The 22,246-nt window shown below is 42.1% G+C and overlaps 2 protein-coding genes and 1 long non-coding RNA gene across 5 annotated transcripts in view; 1 reads left to right on the forward strand and 2 right to left on the reverse strand.

The window, feature by feature from the left end:
• Positions 1–5,626: 5,626 nt before the first annotated feature.
• On the forward strand, positions 5,627–11,853 carry PEX11G (peroxisomal biogenesis factor 11 gamma). 3 transcript variants are annotated; one of them, XM_026670811.2, is made up of 5 exons: positions 5,627–5,774; positions 7,816–8,007; positions 9,853–10,031; positions 10,279–10,329; positions 10,852–11,853. In XM_026670811.2, exons 1-5 carry the CDS (start codon positions 5,706–5,708, stop codon positions 11,063–11,065), a joined length of 705 nt encoding a protein of 234 aa, XP_026526596.2. In that variant the 5' UTR covers positions 5,627–5,705; the 3' UTR covers positions 11,066–11,853. The 3 variants fall into 3 exon arrangements, with proteins under 3 accessions (XP_026526596.2, XP_087808665.1, XP_087808664.1); XM_087952539.1 differs by having other exon boundaries at positions 5,659–5,774; positions 10,794–11,853; XM_087952538.1 differs by having other exon boundaries at positions 5,696–5,800.
• LOC148133510 (uncharacterized) lies at positions 8,350–8,907 on the reverse strand. The gene is made up of 2 exons (XR_015746929.1): positions 8,649–8,907; positions 8,350–8,588 (listed from the first exon to the last, which is right to left on the reverse strand). It is a non-coding gene; the product is annotated as an uncharacterized LOC148133510 (long non-coding RNA).
• Positions 11,854–12,581: 728 nt separating the features above from the next.
• Positions 12,582–22,246, reverse strand: part of ARHGEF18 (Rho/Rac guanine nucleotide exchange factor 18) — a 75,182-nt gene continuing 65,517 nt past the window's right edge. The window contains exons 26-31 of the mRNA XM_087952537.1: positions 21,697–21,759; positions 21,013–21,060; positions 19,633–20,076; positions 16,561–16,897; positions 14,679–14,795; positions 12,582–14,586 (exon numbers count right to left, since the gene is read on the reverse strand). Of these exons, the coding sequence (XP_087808663.1) occupies positions 14,453–14,586; positions 14,679–14,795; positions 16,561–16,897; positions 19,633–20,076; positions 21,013–21,060; positions 21,697–21,759 (1,143 nt within the window). The 3' untranslated portion in view covers positions 12,582–14,452. The remainder of the gene's footprint in view (positions 14,587–14,678; positions 14,796–16,560; positions 16,898–19,632; positions 20,077–21,012; positions 21,061–21,696; positions 21,760–22,246) is intronic.

The raw sequence follows: 22,246 nt of genomic DNA on the forward strand, positions 1-22,246 counted from the left end.
AAAAATTTATTTTATGTCTCTCCTGGATTAGGATGCTGTGGCAGCAACAGACCAGAGACAGGCAGGCACAACCCTTCATTTCAGTGACAAAGAGTTCAAAGCCTTGCATCTGGTCAGGCAATGCCAAGGCAGAGGCATGGCCTAACAATGCATCTTTCAAGTCCTGCCATGCTTTCTGATGTTCCCTTGTCTGTTCCAAGGCCATGTCTTTTTGGGTTAACTGATAAAGGGGTTTAGCAATAACAGAGTACATCAGAATTCATAGTCGTGCATAGCCAGTGATACCCAGAAAGGTTTTCAGCTGTTTAACATTAGTTGGCACAGGCAGTGCCGAGATGGCCTGTAAACCAGGGGTCCCCAACCACCGGTCCGCGGAACAACTCCTACCGGGCCGCTGGCTTGCTGGGCGCCGCCATCTTTTTTTGATGAAAAAGTGCTTCCGGTGAGCTTTTCCGGTAGAAAGCTCACGAAGCACGCTTATCAAAAAAATGCGGCCAGCTCGTGAGCTTTTCTGGGTAGAAAGCCATTTCTACCGGAAAAGCTCACCAAATCTTTTTGATGAAAACGGCTTCCGGTGAGGTCACCGGAAGCACTTTTTCATCAAAAAAGACGGGCGGCGCCCAGCTGATGCCGGTACCGGGCCACGGCGCCCATCTGATGCCGGTACCGGGCCGCGGCGTCAAAAAGGTTGGGGATCACTGCTGTAGACAGCTCTCATGAAGCAAACAGCGGCCATGGCACAGAACAAAGTCCAGATATTGCACTTCCTGAGAGGCCCATTGGACTTTATTTCTTGACACAGTATAACCCTTGTTGGCTAAATGGTGGAGGACAGCTATTGAAGTTGCTTCAACATCTTTTTGACTTCTGCCAGCTATTTACAGGTCATCCACATATTGCAAGAGGGAAGTATGTTGGGTATCAAAGTCTTTATGTCCTGAGCAAGGGCTGCAGCAAAGGCTGTTGGGCTTACGATAGCCCTGTGGCAGCCGAGGCCAAGTTAGCTGACACTTGGAGCCATTGGATGGGTCCTCCCATTGAAAGCATCTTTTAAATCTATGACAATGTACCAGTTCTGGTCACTAGAGTGTGGACAACAAAGTATATGGATTTGCCACCACAGGATGCAGTGGGCGGATCCGGAAATTGACTTCTCAAAGATCATGGACAAATCTTCAAGTCCTGTCAGGGTTAGGGACAGGAAAAATTGGTGCTGACCAATATGACTGGTATAAACGAGAAGTCCGGTTTTCAGAAAAAGTTCTATCTGGGCCTTGATGCCAACCCAGGCTTCTCACTTGACAGAGTACTGCTGGATTGCTATAGGCTGGGTGTCTGGGAGGAACTGAGCATGTGGGAAGTAGCAAATTGTGCAAACCCAGATGTTCCTTGGTACCACACCTGGAGATTTATCTTCTGAGTTAGGCTATCTGGTAATTGGTCCCTTCTCCCCAAAACAAAGATAGGCTCTTTCTGGGGGTATTCTAAGGGAGATGCCCTTTTGTATGACGGCTCTCAGTTCCCTAAAACAGGGCTGTCAAATTCAAAGCCCATGGGCCGAATCTGGCCCATGGGGCCAGCCTGGAAATAGCAAAAGACCAGCCCACTGTGCCTCTGCTAGCAAAAATGGGGCATGGGGAAGGTGCTGCAGGAGGCTGGCTGTCCCATCTCCACACACACTGGCCATCCTGCAGAGGACAACTACATGCTGATCCGGTTCTCCAAGGAATCCAGTTTTGACACCCCTGAACTCAGACTAATTTGTAATAACTATATAACTATATCCCTTCAACATAATTCAATAAGCTGAGCCCTTCTGCTTAAACCTACAGTTTGAGACCAATAGCTATTATACACTTGGGAGATGCACTTACTATATTGCAAGTAAATTATTAAAAGAAATGCAGTAAAAAAACATTTGTGCAAGTGCAGAAAAAAAGCCTTGTTCTTCATGGAAACATTTGTTTGGCTGGAATGGATAAAAAAGCATGGCATATCATGAAGATTTGTGACGAAAAGGTCAGTTAGTTGCTGCTCATTGCCCTTTCCACACTCCAGTTTTCCAAGTTTATTGTTTTATGTAGGAAGCATGTTTTTTTTTACAACCTTAGGATTATTTTAAAAAAATAGCCAAATACATATTGCTACATTATCATAAGACAGTACTGGTGATGTGTAGTTCTACTGCCCTCAACTGGTACTTTAGAGGAATTTTTATTGCTTTCAGTTCATTTTCTCAAAATACAGAACAGCGTTAGCTGTCTGGCTGACTACTGTGAGATACAAAATGATCTAACAGGATTCTTATGGTTTTCTGTGCCGTTAAAAAGACTTTTGGATCTTTTTTTACAACTTTTGTTTTTTTAAAAATAAATTTTATTAAGTTTTCAAATTTTAAAAACATAAAACTTTATACATTATCAACATCAAGACATCTTTTACATCTCCTTACATTTTTCAATATATGTAGTTACTTATTCCATTACCATTATATCTTACTCTTGCTATAAATCAGTATCTTTTATCCTTACACATCAATCTTCTCTATGACATATTTACGTATTTACATATTCCCTCATTCTTTTCCTAATTGCCATTTTATTTTTATTTCTAAACCACTCATACCAGACATCCTTTTGGCCCTTCATATGCTTACTTCCAGGAGTTGGGCAGCATATCAAATCAATTAATTATGGCTATCTTTTCTATGTTAACTGTGAGAGCCAGGTTGGTGTAGTGCAGGGGTTCCCAACCTGGGGTGCTCGCATATTCCAGGGGGTGCGAGAAAAGTCCAGGTAAATAATAGGATATTGGCTATATGTTGGCATTTTTATTTTCAGGGGGTGCGAGGTTCGAGTGAAATTTCTTTAGGGGTGCGGGGCGAAAAAAAGGTTGGGAACCACTGGTGTAGTGGTTAAGGCTTCAGACTGGAAACCAGGAGACTGTGAGCTCTAGTGCTGCCTTAGCTAAGCCTAGGAAAGAGGCAGTGGAAAACTACTTCTGAAAAGCATCGCCAAGAAAATTGCAGGGATGTGTCCAGGCAGTCCCAGAGAACCGGACACAAGTGAATGAGGAAAAAAAGTTAATTACATGGATACCTAAACTAGCAAGCTTAGATATGAATTATTTGACAAATTCAATAAGGTTCACATTTCAAATTCCTCCACCAGCTGCTTCATCTCCAAAGTTTGTCTGGGACAGCTTACAGAAACATGCCACTCAGAAGCAATCCCATCAAAATCCTAAATCACCCCGTGATACCAGAATCAACCTGGATATGAATAGAGTTACCAGCAAGACTGGTAGAAAGTTCAAGTGCCCATTGGAATAGGGATAGATCTATAAAAAATCAGGAGTGGGTCATTTCAATATACACACACTTATATACATATACGGGTTAGGGTCTCAGTGTGTGTTTGTGTATGCATATACAGGTACTACCGTACTCAAATTACACAATTAATTTAGTGACAATTCAAAGTTATAAAGGCACTGAAAAAATGACTGATGACCATTTTTTACATTTACGACTGTTGTAGCATTCCCGTGATTACTTGATCAAAATTCAAACTGGCAATTGACTCCTGTTTATGATGCTAGCAGTGTACCAGGAGTGTACCCTGTGATCACCTTTTGATCTACTAAGTAAAGTCAATGGGAAAGCCAGATTCACTTAAAAACCGGGATATTAACATAACAACAGCAGTCATTCACTTAACAACTGTGCCACTAAAAGGAGTAAAATAGGGCAAAACTCACTTAACAATTGCCTTGTTTAGCACAGAAATGTTGGGCTCAATTGTCAAGGATTAGTCAAGGATTACCAGTACATGTATATGTGTATAGATACAATAGGTATATATAAAATGGCCAACCAATATATTAAATGCACATTTATTAATGGTGAAAATTCCAGAATTTGTTTCAGCTACAGTTGGCCTTCTTAGGATGGGAAGATGTGCTGACAATTATGCAGAATATTTGTTTATAACTATTTTTTCTGGTTATTCTTCTTTCTGGGAATGCTGTCTTAAATCAAAATTGTCTACCCAAAAGGTTGTACATGAAATGATTTCAATTTTCTTTCAGCTGAAGCTTTAAAAAGAAAAACTGCAGTAGATCTTGCTATTTTTCAGCCATGATTTAGACTTTTCTTTTTCCCTTCTTCTGGATACTTTTACAACAATGTTTTTTCTTCAGCGTGATCCATTTCTGTACCTACCTCATGCAGTATGTTATTTTTTTCATCAAGACTTATTATATAAAATGATAATATGGAAGCATTTCTGGAACTTAAGCCAAAGTGTATTAATCTTAAATAGTCTCATATCAACATAGTTTATAAGATAACATTATTTAGTACAAAGACACTTGAAACTGGTTTTTTTCCTCATAATCAATACATATTCTAAAGTATAGAAAGCTTTATTAAGAAAATTATTTCTGCCACTTTTATTATAATGCTAGGCATCTTATTAAATAAAACCAGGAATTTCACAATGGGAGATCGTCAACACAAAAGTAGCATTTTAAAGCCACTTTTACATCACCAGGTACTTGGTAGACAACTGTTTATTGTGGAAGATACAAGACTGATTGTAATCTAATCTGTTTAGACCAGCTTGTTTTTGGTCTATCCTTTCTGCAATAACCAGAAGGCTGAAACAACAGCTGTTATAAGCAGTGCCTCTGTTGTGACTTGTTCATCTTGTGCTTTTAATTCCCTTATTGTATATTGTTTCCCCTACTCATTTATTGCATCTCTTTTAACATTCATTCCTTCCAAACGTTGTTTTTCCACAACCCCTTTCTGAATCTTCCTGCATCCACAAACCCATTCCTTCCATCTTTTATTTCCTAAAAAAATACCGTTTCCCCCTTCTTCACATCTCCCTTTTCATGCTGTAAACATCATTACTACTATTATATTATTATATTATTATATTATATTATTATATTATCTACTATTGACCTCACCCCCTTCCTAAGAGGTCTGTAGGGGGCGTGCATAAGCGCACCAACGTGCCTACCGTCCCTGTCCTATTGTTTCTCTTATTCTTTTATTTTTCTTATATGTACCCATTTCATGTATTCACAACTATGTATACGCTTATACTTATTATCTTGTAAACAATTGGCAAATCAAATAAATAAATAAATAAATAAATAAATAAATAAATTATATAGAGCTTGCTATGTCTTTCCATCATTTTTTTCCCTAGAGAAGAAATTACAGGTGGCCCTCGATATACAATCACAACTAAGCCCAACATTTCTTAGCAAGAAATTTCTAAGTGAATTTTGCCAGGGCATGCCACTTGCCAAGTGTCTGAATTCTGATCACATAACCATGAGGGATGCAGCATGGTGTGGAAAAGATGGCCACAAGTTACCTTATATCAACCCTGAGGTACAACTATTCTACTTTATTAGAAATGTAAAGAATATAAAATATATAGAAAACACATATACACACACATATATATATACACACTCTTTCTTCTTATAACCACCTTCATTCCTTCTCCAACCACATAAGATCACTTACCTCCGTTCCCCTCCGAAAACACCAGGCGGCCTACAACGAACGGCAAACCTCCCGCCAACGGCTCGCGCGGGTTCCTGGAACTTGTAGTTCTTTCCCTCCCGACTCTCCTCCCGATGACGCGGATTGGACGATCAGAGGCCTACCCGGAAGTGTTGCTATGGCGGCGGTGCCCCCCTTCAGTGGTCTGGTCTCCGAGTTGGAAACCTACCGGGGCAGAGACCGAGTGGTGAGAGGAGGATGGAAGAGCGAAGGGTGGTTTTTTCGGGGGGCTAAGAGGGCCAAATGTGGGCGGTTACAGGGTACTTTCTGTTCAATGGGATTCCCCTCGGGTCGCCCAGGGGATTTAAAAAGCAGAGCAAGCAGGAGCCGGGATGTCCAACTTTGGCGGTGGATCCTGAGAGCTGTAGTCTCCCCCCCACTCCCGCCACACACACACACACACACACGTATTGCCCGTTGTGAGTTTGGGAACTTTCCCTTGGACGTCCGCTCTCCTTTTGCTTCCCACAGCTAGGGCATCCTCTAGCTCAGGGGTGTCCAACCTTGGCAACTTTAAGACTTGTGCAGGGGTTTCCAACCATGGCAATTTTAAGCCTGGAGGACTTCAATTCCCAGAATTCCCCAGCCAGCTTTGCTGGCTGAGGAATTCTGGGAGTTGAAGTCCACAAGTCTTCAAATTGCCAAGGTTGGAGACCCCTGGTCTTGTGGACTTCAACTCCAAGAATATCTCAGCCAGCAAGGCAAAGCTGAGGAATTAAGGTTTGTGGTCCCAATAAAGGAGGAGAAGTTTGAAATGAAGGGTCCTTGGTGTCCTCTGAGCTTGCCTGTTTTTTTGCAGTTTCATTATTCATACTAGGTAACATTAATCAGTGCTGATGTTACCTAGTTTGAGTAACAAAACGTCTGCAAGCAAACCAAGGTTTATGGTTTCCTGGACCTGAGAGGTACCATATAGAGAAAGGCTGAATTGTGACTCCAGGATCTTGAAGAACTGGGAACTCTACATGTTGTTTTATAATTTGGATTGCTCCCAGAGGGAGGGAGAGAAAGAGAGGGAGAGAAAGAAAGATCTCAAAGGAAGAAGGGAGGAAAGCACATTTTGAGATCATAGTGTTTGCTGCATAGTATGCTTATCTCTTTGTTTAACATTGGATCTGTAAACTATAAATATGTTTCTCATGTATTTAAAATTCATATATGTACACACAAAATGTAGTGCACAAAACAAGTAGAAAGCATGAAATGTGATAATAAAAGGCGCTAACAAATAATTACATTTCTAGCAATTTTATTTTATTTTTATATGCTGCCTTGTCTTCCACTTCTAATTTATGCACCCTATAGGTACTTAACAGATCCCTGGCCACTACAGTTGGGATCAGACAACCCATGTGAGCCTTTGGATTATCATTTCAGAAATATTTCCTTACCAGATTCCTCAGTGCCTTCAACAATGTCAGAACTTTGAATGTACTTGAAAAGTTCTTAAAAATTCAGGGAGATATTCAAAGAAGCCTATGTTGAACATAGCACACACGTCAGCATAGGAAATGTTTTGTGATGTTTTGTATTATCATAAACTGTCACAATCATTTTATGTTATAAAATATTATATGCCATTTGACAAATTTTAATTTCACAAGAGTCGTAAGTCCCAGATTGTGGACACTTTGTGTAAATTAGCCCATTAAAGGTAACTTGGTTCAAAAATTGTTGCTCTATGATGCACTGTTTTACCCAGTTAAAGGTTACAAGAGTTTTAGTACCTAGTTACATATATTTTGAGGTTCTAAGGATATCATATCGGTCAGCCCCCCTCCCAAAGGATCTTTCGCAGAGGCGCTCAAATCTAGCATCAAATATAGCACAATCCCTTGTTCTCCAAATTATGATTAAATCCTTCACATACATGAAAAGAATAGATTTTACCATATTATGTTCCTCTAAAATTGAGTAAGCTAAAAGTTGAAATATATTTTTCAGTCATCTATAACATTTTGGTGAAACAGGAGCCAATTAATTTTTTTAAAAAAATAATGTGAGTGGGGAGAAAAAAGCTATCTTTGAAAGTATCCCTCTCAGTTTAAAGATATTTGTAAAGTTATTTACCAATAATAAGAGGATATGAAAAAAATATGGCCTACAGAACACCTTTTAATTTTGTCCTGTTCTCCAAACTTTAATAGTCTGAGGATACGTGGCTGGTTAATAAAAATATAATTAGCAAACAGTACTAATGCTTTATACAATAAATCTGCCCACATAAGATACGCACCATCTGCTATGGCTGTCAACTGGCTGGAGGGATTTTGGTGGCCAGAAGACAACCTGGAGAACCATCCCTTGGCCAAGGCCTCCTGGCTGTCTCAGCACAACTGAGTCACTGTCGAACAGTTCTACGGCTTTTTGATGACCTAGCCATGCTTTCCTATAGCTGCCAGTATGGACTGGGGAACAAGGTAAGACATCCCAGAAAGTGGATGCTGTCCACAAAGTGGAAAGCTTTGAATGTTAATAGGGGCATTTGCACACACACACACACACACAAAAGTCAAATCTTATCCTGGTCCAGGGTCTCCTAACACAAGAAAGATAAGAATGCAAGCAACAATAAGCAAAACCCATTCCCAGATATACGGTATGGTTAACATTTTTTGAAAAAATATGCCTCTGAATATACTGTTGGTGAACAATGGAAAACAAAAATCTAGATGTTCCTTATCACAATACTCATATTTTTGCAGCATTTTCTGTCTGTTATTCAAAATATAGAATATGACAGCTTACAGCTCTCTCCCTCCCTCCCTCTTTCTCCATCTATCTATATCAGATTAAGCTTGTAGTTTACTAAAATAGGGCTGTGTTGTTTACATGAAATCACATGTCACTAAGTTGTCATTTAGAGCAAAGGATGCATACTACTGTATGGCCTTTCCCTGCTGACTTTCCTGTTATCTGCAGCTGTTGGTTCTCATCATCACTTCATGGAAATACAGGAATACTGTATGTGAGACTTGCAAAGCATTTCAGTTACAAGGATCTTCATGGAAATACAGGAATACTGTATGTGAGACTTGCAAAGCATTTCAGTTACAAAGACCTTGCTACAAGTTGTAAGGAACATTGGAGAGCAATATAACTTAATCGAACTGAATCCAACCATCTCTCAATTTAGTAACAAATTTAACAAGAGTTCTACTGTTTTACAGTTTAGGCTACAGAGTTTCTTCTATGTATGTTCCAGGCTTTGTATGAAATACTGAATGAAAAAGGCTATTTGAGATGATTGAAAATACTGGAGATGAAGGGAGGAATTTTTAGATAGAAAAAGAAGTGCAGCTTGAAGTAAGTGGTTCCATTTAGATGTTCGGACAACGTTATAAAAAACAGCACTTTATTTAATCCCTTATAATCTGGTGGACAACAGGCAATTTCTGCCTTCAAGGAGTGGAAGTTTTCTGACAAGAATTAGTCTATTTTTTAATAGATAGGCTGCAAGAATGATATGGAAAAAGATGTGACACTGGATATACCAATGAAACCAGCTAATATCTTAAAAATTAAAGGGGGTGTATAAATAAACCGAAAGAGTGGCCTGAATAACTTTTCTATAATGGGTTTACAATGAGAATTGTTAAAGCTTTGAAGAATTTTGTGAAAAGGGACAAAAGAAAAATGAAATATTATTTGAAGGGATTGAAGATCAAGATTGTTTAAAGGGAAGGAAAATAAACTTGGTTAATTTGATCAAGATTAAAATAGATACATTATCATTTCTGGTAACCCTTAATGGACCTTTACTGATCAGGACTGAATAAAGAGATTTTAAGAATTTGTTTGTAGATAAGAGACAAGAAATATCAGAAGATCACATTTGTCTTTTTTTCAAGGGGTGATAAGTTACAAACATTGTTTATAGTTATGATGAAGGGGGAAGTCATTTCTTTATATGCCTTTTCTTTACTATATATATTTTCTTTATTGTATTATTTTTTCTTTTTAGTTTGCATTAGTTTTTCATCTTTTTAATTGTAATAAAATTACTATTAAAATATATAGGCATTCTCAAACTCACAACGCCAAGAAGCTCCATTTTACAATGTTTTGCAAGTCAGTACTACTTAAGGTAATACTGATCAAATCTCAGATCTAGTTTAGGATGCTTGTATACTAGTAATATTTCATCTGAATGCCAAAGTGTAATGCACATTTCTGGTTTGGTGACTGGTCTTTGGTCCAGAAGAAGAAAGGAGAAGATGGAATGGAGAAATCAACACTTACACTTGCTTACTATCCTATTGCAGGAGAAGGATACAGCAATGCGCTGGCTTTCCATCTTCAACAACGTAGCTGACCAGCTTTATTACCCCTGTGAGCATGTGGCCTGGGCTGCCGATGCTGAAATTATCCATGCCAACTCAAGTAGGTGGTGGACACTCAGTACGACTCTCTGGGGCTTTTCTCTGCTGCTGGGGATTGCACGGTAAGAAGTAGAGGAGGGGGTGGGAGAAGAGAGAGACTGCCTGGAATCTAGATCCCCAAAGTGCTTGAATAATTGGGACTCAGATTCCGATTGAGCAAGTCCTCACGCTTTCCTCTTTCCATATATCTGGAGTATCAAGAAGGCTGTCTAGTATCACAGAATTCAAGTATTATTAAGGACAGGGAACTCTTTCTGCTCCAGATATATGGGCTGCAGCTAAACTTTTGTCTTTACATTCTCATTCCAGATCTCTCCGAATTTTATTACTCCTAAGAAGAAAGCAGCATACAGAATCCAGGTACGACTCCTTGCCTCGTAAGCAATTTTTTTTTCTCGCCAATTAACAGGGATAAATTCTATTTGGCATATAGGCACACATCTGAACACTTTCCAGAAAAGTTAAGAGTCAATCCAGAAGGTTAAGGGAATTTGTATTAAATTGTCCTTGTTCTTTTCCTCTTTCCTTTCCTTTCTTTCTTCCCTCTCATCCATCCACCCATTGATCTATCCTTCCTTAGTATCTGCTCTCCAAAACTTAGTTAATAAACCAAGCTATGTTGTTGGATTGTGCTGATCTTTTATGGTAACAAATCAATAGTCCAGTTAGCACACATTTATTATTCTGTTTGGAACAAAAGTAGAACTTTAGCTCCTTGGGGCATTCTATTTCCACGTGAGGATTTCTTCTTGAATGCTTCAGTTGTTGCCAAGAGTAAAAACTTATTTCAGGACAAAGATAAACCATTAGTTTTCTCCCTCCAGGTCTGATAGCAACAAATCTCAGCAAATGTTATTTTTCTCCTCCATGTCTGGTTTGCAGAGACTTCTATCAGAAAACAAGGGCTGAAATGCACATACAAGCCTTGACCATCATCAGCAACCTGGCTGACCTTGCCAATGCCATCCACTGGTTGCCTCCAGGAATTCTCTGGGCTGGAAAGTTTTCTCCATGGTTTGTGGGCCTCATGGGAAGTATTTCTTCCTTCATTGGGATCTATCAAAACTATGCAGGGGCCAGTTGTGGAACAGTTTGAACAGCAGCTTCACAGTGCTGAATTGAGTGGAGAAAAGGGGCCATCACAGCAATTCATGAAGGGTTGCATAATCTCTGTTGAAATGGGGGACAGTAATTCCTATTATGGTGGAGGCTAGATTGGGATTAGGTTCTACTATTAAAACATGGTGCTGCTTTTATATAACTCATAGGCACTTTCCTGGAGGATCTATTTGCGAGAGCTTATAGTGTTTAGTTTGCCTACTTCACTCTCTGTATAGGTAGTCCTTGAGTTACAACCACATTGGAGCCTGGAATTTCAGTCATGTCACTGTTATCATAAGTCAAAGCACCACATGACCAGACTTGATTTTACAATTGTTTTTACAATGATTGTAGAGTGAGTCACTGATTGCTAAATGAATTACATGGTGGCTAAGCAAATCTGTTCTTCTAAATGGGCATTTTTTGCTGGAAATTGGCAAGAAAAGAAAACCCAGAAACTGGTGAAAACATCACAAATTGTGGTCACATGGTCACAGGATGCTACAGTCAGTCATAAATGCAAGCCAACTGCCTTGCGCCCAAAATGTAATCATGTGACCGTGGGAAGGGGGAGGTAGTCATATCCTCAAGGACCCGTTATATGTAGCTTTTTAACAGTATGTTGTAATTTCAACCTGTTGTTAGCTACCTTAAGGGACAAATGGCTGCCCTGCCAATTAAATAATTTGGCTATGTTTTTTATGTGAAGAATACAGTCTTGCTCTATGTACAGTATTTTAATGTAAAACAATTAGGACTGATAATAAAAGATACAATCTCACATTTTTCCTTAGCTGATTGGCTCTTTTGATATAGCTCTGAACACTTGTCTTTTCATCAAATGTTTACTTGGAGTATGAAATCCTGTTCACTCATAGCTACATTCAATTTCAGAGAGCCAGTTTGGCGTAGTGGTTCAGGCATCAGGCTAGAAACTAAACCATGAGTTCTAGTCCTACACTAGGCCCAAAGCCAGCTGGGCCAGTCACACTGTCAGATCTAGGTTGGAGGCAGTGGCAAACCACTGCTGAAAAACCTTGCCAAGAAAACTGCAGGGACTAAGACAGGCAGTTGGCAGGAATCAACACTGGCTAGAAGACACCAAAAAAGCAAGCAAATAAACTCAAATTCCACTGCAGAGAAATCTCAGGGCATTAAAGAGTAGCTGCCCAATTCACAATGCAGTGGAGACATTGCCACTTTTGGACATAATTATGTTTTCACACCATAGAACATCTTTCATGATTCGCTCCTTTTGCACCAGTTTATTTGGCTTTCATCCACATCTGATCTCCAACATGGGAGCTTAGCTTGCTTGCTAAGTCTTGAAACCCTCTCTCAGACAAGAGCCCTACAGAAAGGATTCAACAAAGATCTGTGTTATCTATCAGAATTATAATTCACTAAGTATCTGATTTGAGGGAGACCATAGTTTGCTTTGTTTTGGCAACCACCAACACAAGTAATCACATCAAATGCAATTTCAAACAAAGATAATACTTCAAAAGAAATATTTTAAGGTTCGATTTATGGTTTCATGGATTGACTCAAACAGGTTCAGGTTTCAGTTGTATCTGAGATTCCACAATTATCCTATAGTAGAGCAACAGTTGCAATCATTGCTTAAAAAATAGCCATAATTTGTTGTGACAGGATCCCATTTGATCATTACAGTAGTGCACAAATTTGACAAAAAAAATATTAAACACTGAAAACCATCAACTTTACAAATAATTAAAAAGGAGAGTTACATAGAATGATTGCTATGTAATAACCACTAAGAGAGGATCTATGTACAAAGTTACTAGGATTTTGTCTAAAGAGAAAGTTAAAAATCTGTTGAAGAAGCTTCAGGCTGATGTATTCACACAGAGAAGTAAAGCGCAAAATGAGCTTTTCAGACTTAAGCCACTAGAGGCAGAGGACTTCTCAATAAAGTTATATAGCCACTTCTTACTACAGAGAAACTTTTTTGTTCATCAGTAAGACAGAAAAGGAAATAAAAATGCCATCCATGTTCTAAAGTGCTTGGATTCGTCTCACACCATCCATATATATCAGAAAACACTGATAAGCATGGCACAAATGGTCAGTCAGAATGCAATTCACAAACATTGTTAAGTACAATAAAATTACTTAAACGATTTTTTTGTGATGCAGCTGGTAGATCTTACACAAAGAGCTTAAAAGCTAATTTTAAAAAACCCATTTTCTTTCATGGCTGCCTACTGTAATCTTCATGACCTCATCATCAGAGTCTGGATGATGGTTTCCTAAGATAGGAAGCGGGGTTCATATTAAAGTGAACGGCACCATGGTTTCTGCCATGCATGGACTGTTCATAGGCTCTGCTTTCAAAGCCAGTCTCTCTTCTGACCTCCAAACTTCCTAATGGCTCTAAAAGGAAACCAAGGTCTCCATACAGTCAAAAGAACACGTACAGGCCTCACAATAAAACAAGACCCAGAGTACAAGAGTTTCACCTCGAGACACTATTCACGTGCAACAAGGTGGAAGAAATCAGACTTTTCCATAACTCACTTTCAAACAAGCACTTGTGATGCCAGGACACAAATACAACGTGCAGAGTGTAAATTTGGGGAAAGTTAAAACTTCAGCAGCTTGCAACTCCAGTAGTTTTGTGACCTGAGGAACAGACACAGAAGAGAGACAATGGACGTTCCCACAGGGAATGACATCTTTTGGCGAGAATGAAGCTCCACTCAAAACATCTTGATCAGTTATTAAGTTAAGAATTTCTTCATTTCCTTCATTTGAACAATCAACCAGAAACAACTTGGCATTCGATGTAATTCTGACCTGCATTTCCCACCCACTTTCCCCCTCACACTCCATCCAAACTATCTGGAAAGGGTCTGGAAAATTGAGCCTGCTGTTGTGTGGGGCTAGGTACTGCAGCAAGGGTCTTCAGCAGGAACAAAAATCCAGGACTCAATTTGCACTGGAGGATTTCCCCACAATTGGGAGGAGAGGAGGAAGAAAAATGAGTCTTCAGGGGAGATGAGGTGCTTTGCAACCAGGCAGGGCCTAATCTAGTTCCCTCAGATTCCCTCCATAGAGTCCCTAAGACCATCAACATCTTTGTTTGGTCCTACACAGAGTCCAAGGGCCACCTTATGGTTGAATGTGAAGCTTTTATTGTAAAAGCTTGCCTTGGAACTCAAAGAAAGCCAGAACAATGTTCTAGCCCAAGGAACGATGTAAGCAAAGCCAAGATTGTAACATGAAGCCCCCAAATGAAATCTTCATTTTGAATCCTTTTCCAGGGAAAATCTTGCAGCTCTGCCTTCAGATTATGCAGCTGGGGCAAGGCAGACCATCCAACACCCATTTGGGCAAAGAAAGCAGACCTTGGTGTTGATCAGAAAAAAATAACATCATCTTTGCTAGCGTCATCCAGAGCAGGTGGAAGGACGTGAATGCTGTTGGGCTTCATGGGACCAACAGAGGTAGATGGCGCTTCCAGGTGGCTGCTCTCAGCAGCACCAGCCAGTTCTGTCAGGGGGAAAAAAGGGAAGAGGAAAAGGTCACTACGCAGCATAGTACTAGATCAGCTACCCCAGCTATGCCTGTCAAGTGTATTTTACCTGGAAGGAAGGCAACATTCTGGCTATGCAGAAAGACGGGGCTTGCAGAACGTCTGTTTCGAGACTGAGATTCTTCCTTGGTAACTATCTTGGAAATTGGGAATGGCCTCATATCACCTAATGTTTGAAATAGAAATGAAAAGAGGAAAAACTCAGCTGATCTATGATAGTAAAGGAATCACCAGGCATTAAATCATAGCCCGGTTAACTAAATAAGGCTTCTTTGTCAGCAACAACTAATTTTAATAAATACGTTGAGAGAGATCCATAAAAGGTATTAAGGCAGAGTCTGATTACTTTGGTTTGGGTTAGTGGATCATGATCTGAACTTGGCCATTATTATTTGTATGTCCTACTTTTGATGATGATATTAAGAGCTCTGTAACTGTAACATTCAACAAACTGGTCAGGATGAAACCATGGTTTATTGCAGACATCAGTTTTGCAACTACGGACCATAATATTTTAAACTTTCAGCAGTCTCAAGGAACATGGTGGCATAATCTCTAGTTTGTGTGGAAGAAATCTGGGCCGTTCCCAGTCACCTCAGACTCGCCCACAAAATTGGCACAAAACACAAGATTCAAAAGAGGAACACATTTTTGCCACAAGAAACTGTCTATCCACCCATAACATACATTCTGCTACAGTTCTCAGTATAACAAAGGCAGAAACATTTTAAATGAGCTAGTAAAGTACATTTTCCTCATTTGACAATTCCTAGAATTCCCCTCCATGCATATAAAGTTGGGGATTGAAGTTCTAGCACAAGAGGAGGGTAAATGGCTGAGGAAGGCTATAGAAGATGTTGAGGAAATTCCACAAATGAAACACTACCATTCAGAACTCCCATCTAGATTTCAGTACCAGAGGTGGTATTCAGCAGGTTCTGACCAGTTCTGGAGAACCGGTAGCGGAAATTTTGAGTAGTTCGGAGAACCGGCAAATACCACCTCTGACTGGCTCCACCCATATCTATTCTCTGCCTCCCATTGAGTCCCAGCTGATTGGCTGGGTCTTTTTTTTTTCCTCAATTGCTTACAAGATAATAGGTACAAGTAAAAACATAGTTATGAATACATGGATACATATAAGAAAAATAAAAGAAACAATAGGACAGGGACGGTAGGCACGATTGGTGCGCTTATGCACGCCCCCTACAGACCTCTTAGGAAAGGGGTGAGGTCAATAGTAGACAGTCTAAGGTTAAAGTTTTTGGGGTTTGGGGAAGAAACCACAGAGTCAGGTAGAGTGTTCCAGACATTGACCACTCTGTTGCTGAAGTTGTATTTTCTGTAATCAAGTTTGGTGCGGTTTACTTTGAGTTTGTATCTATTGTTTGCTCTTGTGTTGTTATGGTTGAAGCTGAAGTATTAATTGACAGGTAGGACATTGCAATGTATGATTTTATATACTATACTTAGATCGGACCGAAGGCGGCGTAATTCAAGGTTTTCTAGGTCTAGAATTTCGAGTCTGGTGGCATAAGGTATTCTGCAACGAGTAGAGGAGTGGAGAACTCTTCTTGTGAAATATTTCTGGACTTTCTCAACTGTGCTAATATCAGATACGTAATGTGGGTTCCAGACTGATGAGCTGTATTCGAGTATTGGTCTAGCAAATGTTTTGTATGCTCTAGTTATTAGTGTAATATTTGTTGCCCTGCACAGGAGAATGGAGCTGGAAAGCAGGTAAAGTGGGGTGGGGAGGGAATGGAGATTTTGCAGTAACCTTCCCCTGCCATGCCCACCAAGCCACGCCCACAGATCTGGTAGTATTTTTTTTTAATCCCACCCACTGTTCAGTACCATCAGTTTCAGTACCATCAGTTTCTGTCCTGGCTCCTAGCCTATCCCTGGTCTGAGGGTTCTCAGCAACTTACTTGAACTTTCAGTCCTGTGGGAGGTCACCTTGACAGCCTTTCCAGCTTTTTCCTTGCTGCCCTTAGTCAAAATGGCCAGCTTGGTGGGGATCTGCTGCTGCACAGCTGCCTGTTTCTGGCTCTGGTTGGTGGTACTCAGCAAGTGGATGGGCACCTCATTCTTCAGGACCAGAATGGGGCGGCCTCCCTCCAATGCTGCACTGTCCTTTCGCACCAATTCTCCTCGCTCCAGGTATTCTGTCCCAGAGATGCTGCCTCGCCCACCTGGCTTGGTAGGCAGCATGGTTCCTTCCATACTTTCGCCATTGAAGCTGACGGAGTGGCTCAGGGCGTGCGCCTGGGGAAAGTGGAAGATATTGGTCATTCACCTCTAGAGGAATCAAACTTCTAAGGACAGGTTCTTGAAAGCAAAAGAGGAAAGAAGTGGGAGTGGGAGCAGCTTGCCAATTCTCAGGCTTACTTTTCATAAAGGCAGCTTCCTTATACAGGTAGTCCTCGACTTCCGACCACAATTGGGACCAGAATTTCTACTGCTAAACAAACTGGCTGTTAAGTGAATTGGGCCTGATTTTACAATCTTTTTTGCCATGGTTGTTAAACAAATCACTGCAGGTGTTCATTCAGTCATTAAGCAAATCCAGCTTCCCCCATTAGCTTTTCTTGTCAGAAGCCGGCTGGGAAGGTTTTACGGAACGGAATATCAGACCCTGGGGGCTTCTAGTCTAACCCCTTGGTCAAGCAGGAAACTCTATACCCGTGGTGGCTAACCTTTTGGGGCTCCCGTGCCAATAATTGCATGTGTGCTTGCCTGCTCCTGCTCGTGTGCCATCACCCAGAAGGCAATGTGTGCGGGGGGGGCCCTATGCCTCCTGCGCATGCACGCGCAACTCACACGACTTGCGCTGCGTGCTTCTGCACATGCATGCATGAACCCCCCCATGCACCACATGCTTCTGCGCATGCGTGTCTCCTGCGCCTGCCACGCCCCCGCACATGCGCGCCAGATACCCAACAATCAGCTGTCGGGCAGGCAGTGCACGCGCATGCGCAATATGCCTTTTCTGTGTGAGTGCTCGTGTGCCGGCAGTAATGGCTCTGCGTGCCACTTCTGGCACACCTGACATAGGTTCGCCACCATGGCTGTATCCCATTTCAGGGTTTCCTGCCTAAGTAGGGGGTTGGACTAGAAGACCTCCAAGATCCCTTCCAACTCTGTTATTCTATTCTAAATCTAGAGCACTCACAATTTCTGGAGGCAAGTCGTTCCACTGATTAATTGTTCTCACTGTCAGGAAGTTTCTCCTTAATACCAGGTAGTATCTTTCCGATTTGTTTCCAACCATTGCTTCCTGTCTTGCCTTCAGGTGCTTTAGAGCAGTGGTCGCCAACTGGTGGGCTGCGGCCCACTGGTGGGCCCCAAGAAAATTTTGGTGGGCCGTAGAGGAATCTCACCCTCAGTGCACCCCCCACCCAAAGCAATTAATCCAGCCTGTGCAGAAACACAATGGCCCATGGAAACCCCCGCCCACTCCTCCACATGGCCCACGGAACCTCTCGCCCCTCACTCCACATGGCCCACGGAACCCTCTCGCCCACTCACTCCACATGGCCCACGGAACCCTCCCGCCCACTCACCCACATGGCCCATGGAAACCCTCCCGCCCACTCACCCACATGGCCCATGGCCCTCCCCGCCCACTCCCCCATCCCACGGAACCCTCCCGCCCACTCCTCCACATGGCCCACGGAACCCTCCCGCCCACTCACTCCACATGGCCCACGGGAACCCTCCCCGCCCACTCACTCCACATGGCCCATGGAAACCCTCCCCGCCCACTCACTCCACATGGCCCATGGAAACCCTCCCCACCCACTCCACTCCACATGGCCCACGGAACCCTCCTCGCCCACTCACTCCACATGGCCCACGGAACCCTCCCCGCCCACTCACTCCTTACCCAGCAAACTTGCCTGCTTCCTTTTTCTGACCATCAGCTGTTCTACTCTGCTGGGAGATTTAGATTAGCTAGAAAGCAGGAAATGGTTGGGTTTCTTACTTTCTAGCTAGTCTTTAGATCTCCGGCTCTGCTTTTAAGCACAGCTGAACCTCCCTTAGGACTGAAGGTTCTATTATTCAGTGCAGACTCACGGCAAGCAAATTTTATGTGACAGACTGAGCTAGCCGATGGCAGATAGATAGATCACTGAATGATTCTGTGAGCAACTCAATCTGCCTGCCTGCTTTGCCTGATTTTGGGTAAAAGTTGCTTTTTATAAAAAATTCAATATTTATATAAATATTTATAATATTTATATACATACAGGCCATGCCCAGCCAGTCACATGACCACCAAGCCACACCCACAAATTAGGCCATGCCCACAGAGCCGGTTAGTGGTCCCTGGGATTTAAAATTATGAGTTTGGTGGTCCCTGAGGTTGAAAAGGTTGGCGACCCCTGCTTTAGAGAATAGGTTGACCCTCTCTCTTCTTTGTGGCTTTGCTGTTAGAACACTGCCATCATGTCACCCCTACTCCTTCTTTTCACTAGATTAGACATACCCAATTCCTGCAACCGTTCTTATCCTAAGTCCAGTTTCTAAGTCAGCTCAAATGGCAATTGAAGGTTGCAAATGGTGCTCATATGGCTCACTTAGTCTTATATACCGCCGGGCTTTACAGACGTCTCTAAGCAGTTTACAGAATCAGCCTATCGCCCCCAACAATCTAGGTCCTCATTTTACCCACCTTGGAAGGAGGGAAAGCTGAGTCAACCTTGAGCTGGTGAGGATTGAATTGCCGAACTGCTGGCAGCTGCAGTAGCAGAAGTAGCCTGCGGTATTGCACTCTAATTACTACGCCACCACGGCTCTTGAATATGAACCAAGGATGTAACCTTCATAAATATATGCCACGTTTGCCCAAATTTTGATCATGTGACTATAGTGATGCTGCAACGGTTGTAAGTGAAAGTCGCTTTTTGCACTGCTATTTTAACTTCAAAGGGTCTCTAAATGAATGGTTGTAAGTCAAGGACTACTTGTATCTTTCCAATAGGCCTTCCAGCACTTACTTGGCCTGGCTCAGGCGAGAAGGCACCCGAGACTAGATGCTGCTTCTTCTGCTTGCGCAGCTGTTCCAGACGTTCACGCTCCTTCTCCACGGCTCGCTGGGATTCCCGCAGCCTCTCCAAGTCATGCTGATAGGCCTCTCGCTGCTGTTCCAGCTCCTCCCGTTCTTGGTTCAGACGCTCCATCAGCTGCCGTGCCTCCTCCTCTCGCTCCTGTAACTGGTTCTTCTCCACCTCCATCTGGCGCCGCTGGCGGTCACAGTCTCGTTCCCAGCGCTGCTGCTCAGTCTTCAACTGGCTCTGCAATTTCTGCACATTGGCCAGTTCTTCCCGCTGCTTCTCAAAATTGCGTTGTCTCTCCTGATCCAGCAGCAAATTCCCTCGCGTGGATTGCAGCCGGAACTGCTTCTGAAACTCAATGTAGCTGTCCTGCTGGGCTGTCACCGCCTGAGAAGGGGTGGAGGGGAAGATGCACTGCTGAGTTTTCCCCATCAAAAAACTGGGAGAAGGGAAACCCCGCAGGTTGGTTCTGTGGAAACGCTCCCAGAAAGATGTTCATAATTGTGTCCCCCTAATGCTCTAGCACAGGGGTATCAAGCCCAAGGCCCACAGGCCAGATCTGGACCATGGGAGGCTTAGATCTGGCCTAAGGGCCCACCCTGGAACAGCGAAGGACTGGGCCGCAGTGCCTCTGCAAGCGAAAACGGAGTCCAGGAGGGCTGCATGCGGCCTCCCCAAGCTCCCTTTTCGCTGGCAGAGGGCTGCAGGAGGCTGTCGTGGCCAAGAACTGAGTCTCAATGAGTGATGTCGAGCTGGCCACGCCCCCCCCAGCCACGCCCAGCCCCGTGAGGTCAAACACAAGCCTGATGCGGCCCTCAATGAAATCAAGTTTGACACCCCTGCTCTAGCAGAAAGTTTTTCCTATCCCCACTTATTTATAATTCTCCCTCCAGAACAATCCTCTCAAAATGACTTACAAGTAACAGACATTTGTAAGTAAAAACGTAATCATTACTCTTTTTTTCAAACAAAACGGCAGCTAATGGAGACAACCCTAGAAAGAAGGTAAAGGAATAAAGAGCCCAGGAATAAACCAAAATCTTAAGCCTCTCCCTTGCCTTTCAGACTGATGGAAAGAATTTTTTATTAAATGGTCATGTCATAACAGGACACTAAGTAGATCTTAAGACTTTCTAATGAATGCTAGACTGGAAAAGGTACTTTTTTTCCCCTTCCTCCTCCAAGACTTCTCCATTCAGGTCACTGTCCATCTTGTTATTTTGCTAGTCCTTCTTGCTCCACCAACACAAATCATAAAAAAAAAAAAAAAAAAAAAAAAAAAAAAGTGAGGGGTGACGATAGGAAAAGACAGTGGCACTTTACCTGGAGACTAAGCAGCAACTGCAAGAGTGTCTGTATCCTTTGAACAAGCTGAGGGAAAACACAAAGAGGAAGGTGTTACCTAATATCTGTCTTCATGAGAGACACTGATTAATTGTTTGCACACCCAAATATCAGGAACCAAGAACTTATTTCTATATACCAGCGGGCCATAAATGGGCCCAATCAGGTTAGGGGTTTTTCCGTCAGAACCCCAGCCTCTCTTCCCACCCACCCTGTCCATCTTCTCAAAATCTACTTTGGGCAAAACATAACTGCTCTGCCAATGTGCTGTCAAATCAATGGCTGAGAAAAAAAAATGTATACCTCCTTTTGTTGAGCATATGATTTTAAAATCTACATCAGAAATATACTCCGAATCCCACAACTCTTCCAGAACTTGAACATGAATCATAATTTCTAATGTAATTTCTAATGTACTGAAAGGAATAATTATGAAATAAATTGAAATTGACCTGTGTTTAATTTAATTTAATGGTATTTAATGCTTTTAGATTATTTTGGGCAGCCCAATAATAATGCAACTAAATGACATCAAATTTAGTTTTTGACCTGGCTTTGCCCAATCTCTGGAATAAAGCGGCCCTCAAACTGGGGAGAAGTGGGGGAGGGGGGGGCATTGCTCTCCTGCTCTCCACCATCATGGAGAAAATAATTGACCAATACCTCTGATTCAGTCCACAGCAGTGGTTGCAAGCTGCTATGATGTTCCAGTCTTGTGTTATTGACCTGACGGGATAAAAAAATTGAGAAGCTGGGTTGACATGACATACCAAGCTAAGCTAAAATGGGGTTGACATGTCTGTGGTTCAGCCTACCGAAACCCAACCATTATCTTAGTATGCTATAGGAGAAGAATCAGGGCATTAAGTCATAATATACAGTACTTAATTATTCAGGCACATTATGTGAACACAGGAACTGGGTTTGTATTCAATGCACCGTTCAACCAAACACTTAAGACAAAAAAGGTTTACAAGGGAGGGCTTATATCATTCCCTACTAGCAGACTCCCAAAGGCTCTTAAGTCTTCCCACCATATTTACTCTTTCACAATTCTGTAAAACAGGAAATACTTTAAGGTATTGACTGTCCCAAATCATTGTAGTAAATTTCACTTACTACAACACTTACTGGGGATGTGAAGGAAGACTTTCCAGACCTTAAATCAGGGATATATATTCTCTGAAAGGTGGAGCAACATAATACCTTCTTC

This window comes from Notechis scutatus, chromosome 1 (genome assembly GCF_049901735.1).
Source record: "Notechis scutatus isolate UNSWTSFEM ecotype Mainland chromosome 1, rNotScu1.2, whole genome shotgun sequence".
Lineage (NCBI taxonomy): Eukaryota > Metazoa > Chordata > Lepidosauria > Squamata > Elapidae > Notechis > Notechis scutatus.